This window comes from Cygnus olor, chromosome 4 (genome assembly GCF_009769625.2).
Source record: "Cygnus olor isolate bCygOlo1 chromosome 4, bCygOlo1.pri.v2, whole genome shotgun sequence".
Taxonomy (NCBI): Eukaryota; Metazoa; Chordata; class Aves; order Anseriformes; family Anatidae; genus Cygnus; species Cygnus olor.
Genome location: NC_049172.1, coordinates 630,332 through 645,408, shown reverse-complemented (window position 1 = coordinate 645,408; position 15,077 = coordinate 630,332). Strand labels below are relative to the sequence as shown.

Sequence of the window (15,077 nt, the reverse complement as noted above, 5' to 3'; positions counted from 1 at the left end):
CTGAAATGACTGCTTTTCTTTTATTGCGGAATGAAATGTAACATACGTCTTATTTCTTTTCATGTTGCTGGAATGTCTTCTGAATCCAGAAGACAGAACTGGTTGATATACATTAGATTTTAGGTAAATCCACTGATAGTAAAACTGTTCAGAATTATAAATGATTACTATCATAAAAATCTATTACCTGTATTTTGGCACAGATGAATGTTGGCATTCGTAATTTGCTGAGTTGATAAAGTTGAGTGATAAAGTTGAGGTTTTTTGATAAAGTTGAGTTTTGTCACACAGAGTTTTTATCAGTTGTTGCCTACACTCAGATCTTTTGGTTTTAGAGAAAACGATGGAAATGAGGGCAATGTGTGTATCTCTTTCTCATGAAATACAAATATCAATGTCTCCCATCTTTCTCAGGCAGCCAAAAATCATTTGTCTGGATTAAGAGCAGCAAATAAGCATTAGAGTCCGGTTGGACTGAGCTGATGCCGGCAAGACGAAGCTTCAGAAAAACTGCTTTCTGTCATAAGTAACCTCTTTAAGACTGGTAAGTCAGTATGAATATATATGTTCCATGGCCACAAAAAGGATTCATTTGCCTGTGCGATTGGACAATAGCTTGAAATTGTGTTCTGCTGTGTGGCAAATGTGACATGTTGGCTGAAAAGCAATAGATTGCCAAAGCGCCCTGCTTTACTTCTTCCCCCTCCCATCCCAGTGGTGCATCTCAGCAAGCATAACTTTGCTATGTGTTCTGCTTTTTGGGGATATGCTCATGATAGCTGTCACAGCAGCTCCCAGGAAGCCTCAAAGGTCTTGGACTGAATGGTTTCCCAGGGAAAATTATAGGAAAAATTATAGCTGACAAAGGGCTGCAATCCCATTATTCAAGAGGGGTGGAAGGGTGAGCAGGGGAGGGTTGCTTGCTCTCTGTTTTTCTAGAAGGTAGAAGGGAAGAATTCAAGTGTCATGCTGCTGCTGTGGTTTGAGGGGAATATGACTTGGTAAAGGTTAGAGATGCAGTGCAGAAGATAAGTTCTGACAGCATGGAAAACAGTTCTCCCTATCGCTCTCTGTGATTCTGTGATTCTATGTTATGATCCCTCATTCAGGAGGGGAAAGTTGAGGTTAGAGAAATATGTCTTTCTTCCTCTCCTTTCAAGAAGTGATCTCTCTTTCCCATGCCCGGGCTGATTGCCAAGGCATCCAATTAAGATTGTTGCTACACCTTCCTGTTATGTCCTAATGGGCTATCAATATTTCATTTGGCCCACCTTTCCTGCCTCACATTAGGTCCCAGAAACTACCTCCACCCTCCCGCCCACAAAACTTTTAGCATCCAGACGCCGTGCATGCCAATGCCCTGTGCTGAGGCTGAAGGCTATTCAGATGCGCTGTGTTGTGCCAGAGGATTGACAACCCTTCATCCACAACCCTCTACCCTGTGCTGCCCTAGAGAACGCATGTTAGCAGGACAAGCTGCTGTAGGAAGAGGCCAGAAATGAGAATGTAAGGAATGGTAGCTAAAGAGGAACAAGCAACGAAAGCTTTTTATTTTTAACAAAGAAATATTGTTCCTCAAGAAGCCAAGAAGAGCCTATACCTTTTGGTGAGTGGGGTGAGGAACAGTGGGTAATGGTTCATGTGGCAGCACCAGCCTGACGGCAGAGTAAGGGGTTTGAGGTAAACATTGAGAGAAAGCCATGGGAAGGCAGAAAACATCAAAAAATCAAACAGCAATGTCTTACAGAAGACACAAAGGCTCAGAAATAGGTTAGCAAAGGCAGGTAGAAAATTAAGAGGCAAAAGGAAAGTTAGATTGCGGAAGAAGGTGCAGTGGAATTATGAAGACCAGAAGACTGACATTCAGCAGCAAATCTGAAGATACAAAAGGTACTTCACCCCATGATATAGCACAAGAAGGATGTCATGGTATCGTGAGCTTGTAAAATGTGAGGAGCCTTCTTGTGTGTCCCTGAGTGCAGGGTGTGAACAGGAGGAGTTAGTGGTGTGCAGTGCACTCCGACTCTTGTGCTTCTGTTAATGACTGGAGCATATTGGGCTCATTTTCTAGAGTGTGTCTTTGGGTCTGCTTTCATTCCTGAAGAACCCCGCTTGCATGCAGCGAGGCTGCTTCACCACACAAACCAGACTGTGGTACCCATGGATGAGGGCATTTTGAACAGCCAGCTCCTGCTCCAGACAAACGTGCGAATGTAACCACGTGTGAAGGAATGGTCTTGCGTGGACCAGCATATAACTGCCTTGGAAGTCATGCCCAGAGTGTTCATTCCACAATTTTGTTGGTTTATTCTGCGATCAGGTTGTAAATGAGCAGCTGATGGGCTCCCCTTAGGTTCTAGGGATACGGCTATTAACTTAGGTTTCTTCTCTGATGCATGTAAAAGGAGAGGAGAGGGGTCAGGATAAGGGGCTGAACTAGGTCTTTCTCAAAATACTGAATTAAATTATTGGCATCTCATAGGATAGAAGGAGAAACCTGCTTATCTAACATACTTAAATTATGCATTTGGATAGATGCAAAGATAGGTGACTTGTTACATCACCACAGTACGTTTTGTAACCCTGTAATATAATTTGGCTAATTTCTTGTAGAGCAACAGAGGGAGCAGGTTTTATTCCCTTCTGTTGTTGATTCCTGCCTGCTGCAATTTACATTTACATCTCAGAGGTATTAAAAAAAAAAAAAAAGAGTAGTTAAACCTAATAAAGCTTCAGTTTGGTTTTTGTGGTGAGATAGTGAAACAAGACAGTCATTTCATTGTGAAGAAGAAAGTCTGCCCAAAGAAGCTAATAATTTGATCAAACTTCATTTGCGGAAATGCTCCATGTACATTAAATAATTTTTAGAATAGAATGTTTTACAAGGCTTGAAAACCACGCCTACTTGGATTTGTTCTTAAATTTATTGGCAGGACATCTTGTAGAAACTAGTTGACACATTGTCAAGTTCCCATATTGGCAGCACCTTATTACCTGACATATATTATTACTTGGCTGTTTTATCTTTCTTCTACCCTATATTATATCTGGTGAGTAAATGCTTATCAATTATATGGCAGTAGGTGGAGTTAGGGCGGAATAAAAGCTAAAAATTATGCTATCATTGAGAGCATCTCTGGTGGCAGGTTCAGAGGGCAGCAGCTCTGTCCTAGGGATAGCTTTGGCTTTTAGGATGTGTAATTTTTATTTGCCTCTGACTCTCGAAGCTCGCTGGATTCTCCACTGCAGATGAACAAATATTCTCAGAAAACCAGCAGGTTGGCATTTTGAAGGAGCAAGCATGGAAGAAAACAGACAGGGCTATGGCCTTGCAGAGGGCAAAATTTTGTTAGTCTGGCTGATTTTGTTTGTGCTGCTAGTTCTGTTGCCTTCCATGTTTAGAGTGTCATTGGGTATTTCTCACATCTATGTGAAAATTTTAATAAAAACGTTAGAGGTAAGTTGAGAATTGTGTTAAAAAGTTACATCTTTACTACAGGATATATTTAATAATAATCAAAAAATCTGTTTATTTGATATAGATGCCATAAAAGTCATCAAGGAGGTTTCCATTTACTTTGAGATGTTTGCATATGTGGGTTTTTTTTTCTATTTTTTTTTTCCTGTTCTTAAGTTACATGAATGTTGTCTTTAATGATATCTAGTTAAATGCTGGGTTATAGTCCAGAACCAGTTTGAGGTTTTCTTATGTTAGAGATTCCATGATATATTGCTTCTAATTCAGTCTGGTTAGAATACTTCATGCTATACTTCAGGAAAGTAAAATATAAATAAAATGACGCATTAGTTTATGAGAGGTTTTAAGTAACACAAAAATGCATTGTAGATGTAAGCTTAATGGTTTTGTTTCGGTTGTTACAGTTATATACTATGAATGAGTATTCTAGGTAAGAATACAGACTGTGCTTGTTTTTCTTCCATTTATAAATTTGTGTGATGGAGCAGTCATGAGTTCTGCTGTACAAGACTTGAGGAATGCATGCCACCTTCTGAAAGTGCAATTTTTCTAGAGATGAACAGGTCATGGCTAAGATCCCAATTCTGCTGATAATAGTGAAAGTTTTCAGGGCATGTTAATAAGCCAGGATTGCATGTCATTTTTCAAGTCTGACTTTTTATGCCCATCAGTGGCCAAAAAGTAGGTGCTGTCAATTTATCTTTTTTAAACACTGAAACATTTCAGCTTTCCAATATATAACCTTTGTCTTTTCTGACCGAAAACTGCTTTTTGTGAGTATACTTCTACATATGGCAGAAAAATTATTGCTGTTAGACTGCTGGAGCATTTGTGCAGCAGAATGTATCCATGGCAATGTGATATGATTAATATTACATACATCTTACCTTGCCATTTTTTTTCTGTCTTATTAAAATTGCTTTGTCTCTTTTTTAGTACTGATTAAAGGCTCTATGGCAGGAGCTGGCTTCAGCTGTTTGAACTTAGCATAGCAGATGTGATTGTGAACTTTAGGTGTTGATACTTGTTTCAGATGTTGGTATCAATGGGAAATGGCTGGCTGCAGGGGGTGTATGTAATATAGGCTTTCATGTGCTATATCTTTTTTTTTTTTTATCAGCCATTGTTACGCTGATTTAAACTTGTATTAGTACCCTGAATAAAAGGCTTGTGTCACTTGTATGTAGAATTGAATTTGTCAGGCACGAACCTGAGGAGCTCATTGGACAGCTCTGCTGCTGCAGTTGGCAGATACTGAAATAATTTGTTGGTTTTTTTGTTTCCTTCCCCTTCCCCTTCAAGCCTGTGCGTGTAGGTGCTGGGCCTCTTCTGGAAGTCCTGGGGCTTCTTCCAGAGAGCACTGCTGAAAGTGGTGCTTGGGATGCAATCAGCTTTAAAGCAGGCTTATACACATCCACTGCTCAAGACATGAGCAGCTTGGCTGATAGTCTTGTGAAATGTCAACCTGTGTCTAGCTGTGACATTATCTGCTTGCCTGAGATCTTACTCAGAGAGTGATGCACAAAAACTATCCTCAGGAATTGTTGCTAGCCCCAGTGGTGAAGTATGATGCCTTCTGAATAGTCGCTCCAAAAATCCTTAGCCTAGGCACCTAGGAATGTATTGGCACAGTACTGACTGTATCCTAGGAATATCAGGGCTCTAGGAAGTACCTAACAACTGGTTGGTAGTTTACCAAGGAATCCAAACTTGGACGCTGTCACTGGATTCTCCACTGTCATGCATTTGATTCAGTCTGTTATACAGCGTAGTAAAATGAATGGAAAACTTCTCATCTGAGAACACTGTATTTGCTTCGTACAGAAATTATAAATAAGTACACAAGTTGGGATGATTTGTTTTCCACATGATTTGTTTTCCACCAGGTTTTGTCAGTTTGAGAAAAGTACAAAAGCAGACAAGGAAACCAAGGATTTGAATATCAAATAATATTTCTTCCAAAGTTGCATTTTCAAAGAGAAGATATCTGTAGCCCTTAGTGAATTTGCTGGGAGCTCAAGTTTGCAGATCTGTTTGTAAGCTATGAGTAATGGTGGCATATGATGAGGCACCTCTTTTTGCTTTTCCAACTTCACCAAAGTGCTTTAGAAATGAAAACAATGACTGAAACAAAAGGGCATGCTGGAATCTATTTATTTTGTATCTCTGCTCTGTATTCTGTCTGGAGAGACTTAATTTTTTTCCCTTTACTTCTTCTCCAGCAAGGAATCTAGATATTTGTTTCTTTGAAACAAAACAAACCTTTTTCCAAAACAAGACCTGATTTTTTTTTTCTGTTTTCCCGAGCATATTGATAGCATAATAGAAAAAGAACTCCAAAACAGTAATATTTCAGTTGTTTAACTGGTAGCCCATAATTGCTGCTATTACCATTCATTTGTCTTTAAGATATTTCTAAAAACATTAAAAATGGATTTGAAGTGGTTAGTGTTATCCTTTCCGATAGGGTCATTCTCTACCATAGGCACGTAAGCTTTTCTATGTGAAATAACACTTTTTTTCCAAACTTTATATTTACTTGTCTGTAATGATGATTGCAGCAAAGCTATGCTGAGGATGTTGTTCAGGTTCTATACTGCTGCAGCTGCAAAAAATCTATTTGCTAGAATGAAGTAAACCACACTGAGATCTCAGTCGTGTGGAGAGTGCAATAGCATGTTAGACAGCTGTAGCTCCATTTCCCTAGGATCTTCTGGGGTGTTTTTGAGACCTGAGGTTCTGTGTGAAACAGGAGAATTGCAGTTCTCTGAGAAGCAGTCATTTGTAGGAAAGGTGTCAGCCGGCTCATATGGTGGATACTTCTTTGAGCTGCTATGCAGAGTATTACTTGTGTATTGGGCTTACCCATGCTTTGAGGCTGCTAATACAGTGTAAACTCCAACTGGAGCACGAGCAGATATTGCCAGCCCTTAGGCTAGTAGAAGAACCTCCCTGCTGTGCTTTCAAATTCATGGTTATCCCAAGCGAGCCACTGCATCACATAACAAATAAATGATAGCTTTGCTTTTATTCCGGACAAATGCCTGGGCCTTTTCTCAACTTATTTCATCAGCTTTTTGAAGGGCAGCCAGGAGAGTTGTGAGTGCTTTTCCACACCTGAACATGGAGAGTCCCTGTCTGCACATCCTCATCAGGCCTGCCACGTAGCGCACAGATCACCCGATCATCTGGGTTCTTGTTCTTGGCTGGAACACGAACAGGGAAAGGAGGCTAGACTGGGAGGCTAGATGAAAAAATCTTAAGTGCTTGATCACAGCTGGTGAATTTATCTGGCACTGAAAACTCACTGACTTTCTCTTGGGAATTATATCAGAATACTTTATGTGGGTTAATCACCCCAAGTTAAACACTGTGCCTTTGTCACCCATGAGAACAAAGCTAAGAAGAGAACTGAAAGACCCAGTGTGGTGAGTGATTAGAAAAAGCTTCTGAGAGGACACAGGAGAAGAGGTAGTAAAACATGGGAATGGAAAGAAAAAGAGGCAGAAATGAATTATTATGCAATACAGAAAAAGTGAGTACAGAACAACACACCAAGCTGTACTTAAAAAGAAAGAGAAGAAAAAACAAAGACAAAAAAAAAAAAAACAGAAGAAATTAAAACTTTAAAAATTACCATTCCATATTGTGTAGCTTACAATGTTATGTACTATGAAGGGAGTAATTAATATAATGTAGTATTATTCATGCCCATTTTGTTAAGAAGGTAATGATGGAGAGCCTCCCACGGACTGTTGGAGTTCAGTCAAGTCTTCAGAATTCCAGCTGGGATCACCTGCAAGGATGTTTGGGCTCCTTGGGTCCTCATCAGCTGAGAAGTGGGAGTAAAGAAAGCCTGCTTCCTGGGTTGTCTTTCAGTCAGCAAACTTAGGAATGAAGTTGCTCAATTCAGCTCTTAAAGTCTGTGTTAGTTGCAACACCCATGGTTTTGTAAGGTATTTAAAACAGCCTTTCATTACAGTTTTGCAACAAAGACCAGCCAGACAGTTCTGTCTCAATACTGTACAAAACAAGGGCAATCAAAAAGCTTTATTTCATATTCAAAAACACGTGAAGCATACAGATGTCACAAAATGCACAATAAGATGGGAACTACGCTGCTGGATCAGTCCAAAGTTTGATCTAGACTGATAGCCTAACTTTGGCAGAAGACAGCTCCTGTGCTTGATGAAAAGCCTAAGAGCTGGGTGAGTGTACAGCTGTATTGCCAGGATCACTCTCCCCACTGCTCGTTGCTTCAGCCTCTTGTTCTGATTCATGAGTTAGTAGAGGTAGCTAACTGTGTTTTATGTCCCATGATGGTTTTCGTCCGTGTCTTACTGTAACTTGAACCCTTACTTACTGCTCCTTGAACCCTTTTCAGTAGATCTCTGGCAATATGTTCTGGGCAATGAACTTCACAGCTTCGCTGTGCATTTTGTGGAAATGTACTACATTGTTGCTGCTCATATCCCCTGCCCCATGCTTTCGTATGATACTACCCCATTCTTGTAGTATAGGAAAAATGTGTTACTGCATCTTAAGCGCTGGCTCTGCACCGACCCTGGTTTTGTAGACCTGTCGTACATTATCTCAGCCAGCTGCTTTCCGAGCATTCCTCTACTGGAAAGCTCTTCCTTGTCTGCCTTGTCCTCTCCCTCTGTGGCCTTAGTTACCTGCTTAATTTCACTTTTATCCCACTATCTGTCTCTGCTGTGAGGTACTAGGTAATAGTAGTAGGATTTTTTACATTGCTAGTCAATGCTTTTAATTTTTGTTCGGTTTTTACTTATCTTGCTCATTTGACTTTGTTAATATGTTTTTGTGAGTCACTTTGGTCAGTGATTATTGCCCCTCTTCTACTTGGGAGTCAAAAGGCAGATGCCCTGAGGTATTCAGAATCCCTTAAGACAGTACGAGCAAGCTGATTTCTGGAAATGCTTACCAACTGACAGGTACCTGTTCATGTAGGAGCATTGTGGGCAAGGTGAAGGTGACAAAAGACAAAAGAAAGGAGAGAAGAAAGTGAGGCAATGGGCTTTATTTGCAAAGTTTATGTGACTGTTATTTTTCTTTTTTTTAATCTCTCGTGCCTTAGAGCTATCCTTCAGGATATCAGGGAGGGGGTGAGGACCAGCAACAGAGTATCATAGAATTGTATCACAGAATGGCTTGGGTTGGAAGGGACCTTAAAGACCACCCAGTTCCAACCCCCTGTCGTGGGCAGGGACGTGCCACCCACTAGAGCGGGTTGTCCAGGGCCACGTCCAGCCTGGCCTTGAACACCTCCAGGGATGGGGCATCCACAGCTTCTCTGGACAGCCTGTGCCAGTGCCTTACCACCCTGCGAGTGAAGAATTTCCTCCTAACCTCTAATCTAAATCTCCCCATTTTTAGTTTAAAACCATTCTCCCTTTTTCTGTCATTTTTGCCTGAGCAAAAAGTTGCTCTTCATCTTTTTTGTAAGCCCCCTTTAAGTATTGAAAAGCTGCAATGAGGTCTCTCCGAAGCCTTCTCTTCTTCAGGCTGACCATCCCCAGCTCTCAGCCTTTCTTCATGGGAGAGGTGCTCCAGCCCCTTAATCATCTTTGTGGCACTCCTCTGGACCCGCTCTATCAGCCCCACATCCTTCCTGTGCTGGGGGCCCCAGACCTGGATGCAGTACTCCAGGTGAGGCCTCACAGGGGCAGAGCAGAGGGGGACAATCACCTCCCTCCCCTGCTCCCCACTCCTCTCTTGATGCAGCCCAGGACGCAGTTGGCTTTCTGGGCTGCAAGTGTGCGCTGCTGCCTCATGTCGAGCTTTTTGTCGACCAGAACCCCCAAGTCCTTCTCTGCAGGGCTGCTCTCCATGAGTTCTTCTCCCAGTCTGTACTCATCTCTGGGACTTCCCCAACCCAAGTGCAGCAGCTTGTACTTGGACTTGTTGAACCTCATTAGATTCATGTGGGACCACTTTTCTTGCTTGTCCAGGTCCCTCTGGATGGCATCCCTTCCTTCTGGTGTATCATCCGCACCACTCAGCTTGGTGTCATCTGCAAATTCACTGAGGGTGCACTCTATCTCACTGTCTATGTCACTGATAAAGATATTACACAGTATCGGTTTGAATTTAATGAATGGCTTAAGTTTGCCACATGTCTACCTTCACTTTTTTCACAACTTTCTTGTTGCTGTGCACTATCTTCTTTCAAATCTTCTTTCATGTCTCAGTGTGTGGGCTGCAGGTTTTTTTGACACCCCCCGGGTCCCCGCTCCTGAGTGACTCACCATGCATTGTGACAGGTTGAGACAGTTGATGTACCAGTTCAGCTTTCCCAGGGATAAAGTGGTTTTCTGCTTTTTGGAACAGCTGCTGTGTTTTAAATTTATGCTGTGTTTTAATAAAATGTTCCAGTATAGATAAGCCAAATGTCTGTGTTTTATTTTATTTTATTTTATTTTATTTTATTTATCTTCTGTAGCGTTATATCAGATGGATTTCATGGAGTTGCAAATATCACACTGCCTATTTGGCTTCGCTGTTTTTTGTTTGTTTGTTTGTTTTTAAGATGCTCAGTAACAAAAGTCAACTGAAGGAACTACAACATCCTGTTTACAACATCATAAACTATCCCTTTTTTTTTTTATTTAGTTTAACTTTGATAGCTACAGAAGGAGCTGGTAGGGACCATGCAAAACTTGAGGGTAGCAAGAAGCTAGTTGAAGTTAATGGCACATGCAAGTTAGTAGTGTGCCAGGTGATGAAAACTTCGTGATCGAGCTGTGTGGTGATGTAAATGGTTGTGCATGCCAGTAAGATGGGAAATAAACTGTTTAGCAAGAGCCTACCGCAAAGTAGAAGGCTGGAGTCTTATCTGTCGTAGATGGAAGAGTTCATGCCAGGTGAGGACATATGCTGAGTGGATCATTGATGCCTTAAAAATGATCACAGCCCACACACGAGAACCTTAAGTTCTTTGTTTGGTCAAATATATTGACTTCAATAGAGGAGGATCTAGTACTAATGAGAGCTACTATTTGTACGTCTATATATGTATTATGAAAACATTATGTGCCAATGTAAAGCTTTAAGAAGTAGGCATATTGGTATATTTGGCATATTGGTATAGGCTAATTGAGTTCAGTGCCAGTCTGCACAGGGAGGAGAAATTTGTTTTTTCTCAAAAAGGTAAAGAGAGGGAAGGGTAAAAGCTGATTACCAGAACTAAAGCTTTAGAAGTGCTGTGGATAAGATATGGTACATCTGCTGCCTTCTGTTAACACAAATGGCACAGATGCCCTCAGGCTAAGATAATGTCTTTTATTCTTTAAAATCCTTTCTGAGGTCTTTTATTCCAGAATGTCTCTAATGTCAGTGATATTATTGTGCATCGCTGTGTTGCCTGAAGCTGACTAGGGAAGAGAGAGTTCAGGACTCATGGACTTCACAGAGTCTCGTAAATAGCTCAGTAATTTGATTGAAGAAAAAATAAAATTGCCAGTCCCTTGAAAATGAGTTTGAACCAAATGATCTTTCACGACAATGGCTACAGGTAATCAGTGTAACAAATGAAATAGGAGGCATTCAAGACAGCCTTCGGGCTGAATTTTGAAGTACATGAGACCTAGCTTCAATAAAGGAGGCTTAGACAATTCACGTAGGGACATTACAGACTACCTGGAAATGACAAAATGAAAACCATCAACATCTGCTTTTCTTGTTTTGGGAACAGTGGGCCACCCTGCAGATTGAGAAGGGAGTAAAAATGCAGAAGGCGCTGGCACTTGAAAATTTAATCTCCAATGGTAAGAATGAAGGTGACACAGCACTATTCATCTTGTATAAGGGCAGATGCTTTAATAACTTACACAGGAAAAAATTGTTGATATAGAGTTCAATGAGCAAGTAATTGCTGATTTTGTAAACCAACAAAAGAGACCTTAAGTACATTATAGGCAAGATAGCTATGAATGATTGAGCCTTCTGAATAAAAGGCATTTAAGACACCAGTGTGAGTAGAGAAAGGCATTACTGATAAGCTTTTGGGAAGCTGTCCCATGTGTATTTTGTACTTTCTGACTCCGTCAGTTCGGTCTGCATAAGATTAGGAGGAGTGAAAATTTTTTGCATGTGATGTTGCTCTTCATGGGTTTTCTCTTGCTTCTTGTACCTCCCAGCATGCAAAAGATCAAGTCTCAAGTAAAGCAGCTACACCATCCCATGGATCACAGACACAGTTTGCACTCTTTTCTAGGCACAGGGATAGAATCTGAGACAGTAATTTTTTTTCTCTTCCCTCCTTTTATTTCTTCTTTAGTCACATCGACTGTTTGGTTTCTGAACTAGTGATTTTCAGGACTGATGATTTCCTGTGCATTGAAGGTTTGACTGAAGAGTAGCTGGAGGTTTTGTGATTCTGATCCATTAGTAGTATGCTGATTAAGGCACTTTAAATGAATTTTAATAATGCATATTTAACGCTCCCCCTTTAAAATCAAAAGCCAAAATCAACCAAAAAAAAAAAAAAGTACCAAGTATTAGCTGACATGAAACAATGCAATTCTAGTAATTTTAACCAGCCAGGTAGGAATCTGGTCTCCGAGTGACCTCAGCAAACTTCATTGAGACTTTGCTGCGTGGCTGTCCTTTGAGGTGTTAATTTTAAAGATATGAAACATGAATTTGTTTTCCTTCTTCCTCTGCAGTGCTTTCACGTCACTCCATGTATAACTCTGGAAAAAATCTAGATGCTTTCATGTTTCTTGCTAGTGAGGCAACTCTTAAAGGAGAGGGGATGGGGAGGAGATGTCTCCAAGAAAAAATACCAGAGGAAGATGTTTGTTACAGCTGGGAAAATAGTATGGAAAAAGTAAAACTATACACCAGCAGCAAGAAAAATAACAATATTAACACTGCCTGGCTTTGGGTCAAGACAAGAGGACAAGAGGAGGGATCTGTAATCTTGGCAGTACTCTGTTGACATTTTGAACTGTGTGTACTTAAGTTGTTTGATAAATGACAATGAAGTAGACGTTGTGCTCAGGCTTTTATTTGCAGCTCACTCTGAACTCTTGTCTCCTTTCTTCAACATCTTAGTAGTTTAGTGTGATATGGTATAGGATTAGAGAAGTAACTTGTAGAATTAAATGCCAGTATATAAGCAAAGCCTACCAATGCAATTACGATGCTTAGAGTGGTAGGAGAGCCAGGTCTAAAAATCACGGTCATTTTACTATTTTTACTAAGGGGAAGGAAGACTCATTTCCTCATGTAGTTGCCTTGTTGTTTTTCTTTCTTTGTTTCTTGCTACAAAGGGATCATCCAGAGAGAGGAAACCTCCATGGAAAAGGAGATGGCTGGCCACCACAGGGAATACTTCCACCTTGGTGACGTTATGTACTTTGCCAAGAAGGCATGTGAGGCAGTGGCAGAAGATGAAGTCACCCAGCGCTTCTCCTCAGAGGAGCTGCTGTCCTGGAATCTCCTCAGCAGAACCAATGCCAACTTTCACTGTGTCAGCTGGCAACTGACTGTTGTGTGGATCATTGGGATCCTGATTCGGTACTGTCTCCTGATGCCTTTTCGGTGAGCCAGATGTAATTTGCTGGGATTGTTGTTTTTTTTTTAAATGCTACTTTTTATGGATGTTGTAACATTATGTGCTATTGACAAGTGCAGAAATGAGAATGTAGCAAGACTTTTCTTTCCAGGATGCCATCAAAACCTCCCAGAGGAAAACTAAAAAAAGTGCTGAAGACGTATGTTTCTTACGTTCTGTATTTTTTATTAGCATGCAAATATCTTTATTCATTGAATTTGTTTTTAAAATCCCCCCACACCTGACTTGATAGCAATGATCTGGAGATCTTTTTGTTATGTAAAATAACAGCTGTTTCAGTTGCTAATATTAGGCTTTACCTGCCTGAATAAGAGAGGAAGATTGTATGCTGAACTCCTGTGATAGGTTCTTTACCACCAGATGCCTTGAGATCAGGCTTACTTGTTTTTGGAAGATTGGCACTGGGCAGTACAAGATTTTGTACTCAGTGGAGAATTAACTGAATGAAAAGCTGTGCTCATATCCCATTGGCCTTAACTGCTTTCTATTGCTAATTTGTTGCTATGTATGGTGGAGAGAAGCATCCTATAAAGGAATCATAGAGTTAAAAGGTTTTCTGGTTAAGATTACACTTAGCATTTTGTTTCTTATCAATTAATTAAGATTATTTTGTTTTGTAGCATCTGCTTGGCTTTCTTCAGCATCCTCTTGCTGGTCTCTGCAACTACGGTAGTAGGACAGTTTCCAAATGGCAGGTAGGTGTTTGCTGAGGGCTCTTTCCATTTCTCCTGCATTTCTTTGAGGAGCTGAATTTTAGGGCATTGGAACATAAGTGTACTTGAATTTGGAAGATTAATATGTACGATTGTGGGATGATTTTAGTCTACTGTTAAGCCATGGAGCATTCTGTGTGAGAAGTACAGCAATGGCATCTGAAAGCAGACATGTAATGTAACCCAGGTAGGTACTGCTGAGAGTCCGTTTAGAACAGTGAATAAAGGGATGCTTTACTCGAGTCAGAACAGGGCAAGTTAATTTTCTACCATGAACAATTCTGCATAGAGACTCTGATAAAGCTATGTCCTGTCAGTGCAAGCAACTTAAATGGGATTCAATAGCTAAAGATTTTTATATTTAATTAATGTTAATACATGAATCAATAGCAGTAGCTTTCAGAGAAAATCTATAAAACAAAACCCCATCTATAATCTCATAATGTCTTCTCCTCTGAATCTGGTCCTTTTAGAATAGATCTGAGTAGAAGAATGGACCGACAACTCTTCTGATAACTAGTAAGCTCCTCCTATGTGGTGATGTTAGTGCAATAAATCCTCTTAGCATGGTCTTTGTAATAATGGCAACTGAGAGTAAGTTGGAAAGTTTGCATTATAATGCTCTATGAGTGACTACACAGAACTAGAAATGTATGTACAGCTTTCTTTCTTCTAGGGTTAAGTGCTGGCTGAGCAACCAGGTTCAGATGACGTGTGCTGCGTTAGGTATCCGATGTCTGAGTGGTCTTGTTCAGTTCCACAACAGGTGAGTGGTTCAACTCTGCTCTTGCTTGTTAGGCATTTTGTACAGTACTGGATGTCTCCAGTGTCAGAGAAAGATTTTTATTCCATTATTACACTGCTACTTGGATCATAGAGCTTGTGTAGGTCATCTAGGCTCTGTCTGTCTTGATTTCAGTGAAGAAGTTTGTGTGCTCTGCTGTGTTTTCTGTTGTGTATTGGCAGGGTACGCAAAGGTGGACTAGTACTCTATTTTTCATTATAGAAATAGATGTTTTTCTCTATTTCTTATTAACATGTAATTGCATAGAAAAACATCATTGTAAAATGTTCAGCCATTCTACTAGCTGATTTGTTTGGTGACTAAGTCTTCACACTCTCATCTGTAGTAACTTATGGATGGTAATTTAGTAATTTTTTTTCTAATATCATGCTTGCTGAGTTGTCAAGATGTATGCAATGGAGGCCTCTGAAATGTTTTTTATTGGTGTTTCAGAGAGGAACCAAAGCCATCCTTTAGTATTTTTGACTTTAAAGTTTTAGT

At 40.4% G+C, this 15,077-nt stretch overlaps 1 protein-coding gene across 7 annotated transcripts in view; it reads left to right on the top strand.

The window, feature by feature from the left end:
* The window catches only part of LOC121069473 (glycerol-3-phosphate acyltransferase 3-like), a 43,339-nt gene that overhangs the window by 18,571 nt on the left and 9,691 nt on the right, over positions 1 to 15,077 (top strand). For 2 of the 7 annotated variants that reach the window (XM_040555715.1, XM_040555714.1), the window contains exons 1-5: positions 3,129 to 3,457; positions 11,193 to 11,265; positions 12,775 to 13,045; positions 13,700 to 13,774; positions 14,469 to 14,558. In XM_040555715.1, the coding sequence (XP_040411649.1) occupies positions 3,302 to 3,457; positions 11,193 to 11,265; positions 12,775 to 13,045; positions 13,700 to 13,774; positions 14,469 to 14,558 (665 nt within the window). In that variant the 5' untranslated portion in view covers positions 3,129 to 3,301. Of the gene's footprint in view, positions 1 to 414; positions 545 to 3,128; positions 3,458 to 10,111; positions 10,363 to 11,192; positions 11,266 to 12,774; positions 13,046 to 13,699; positions 13,775 to 14,468; positions 14,559 to 15,077 lie in introns of those variants that run through there. The other 5 variants (XM_040555716.1, XM_040555718.1, XM_040555719.1 and 2 more) reach the window with 5 other exon arrangements.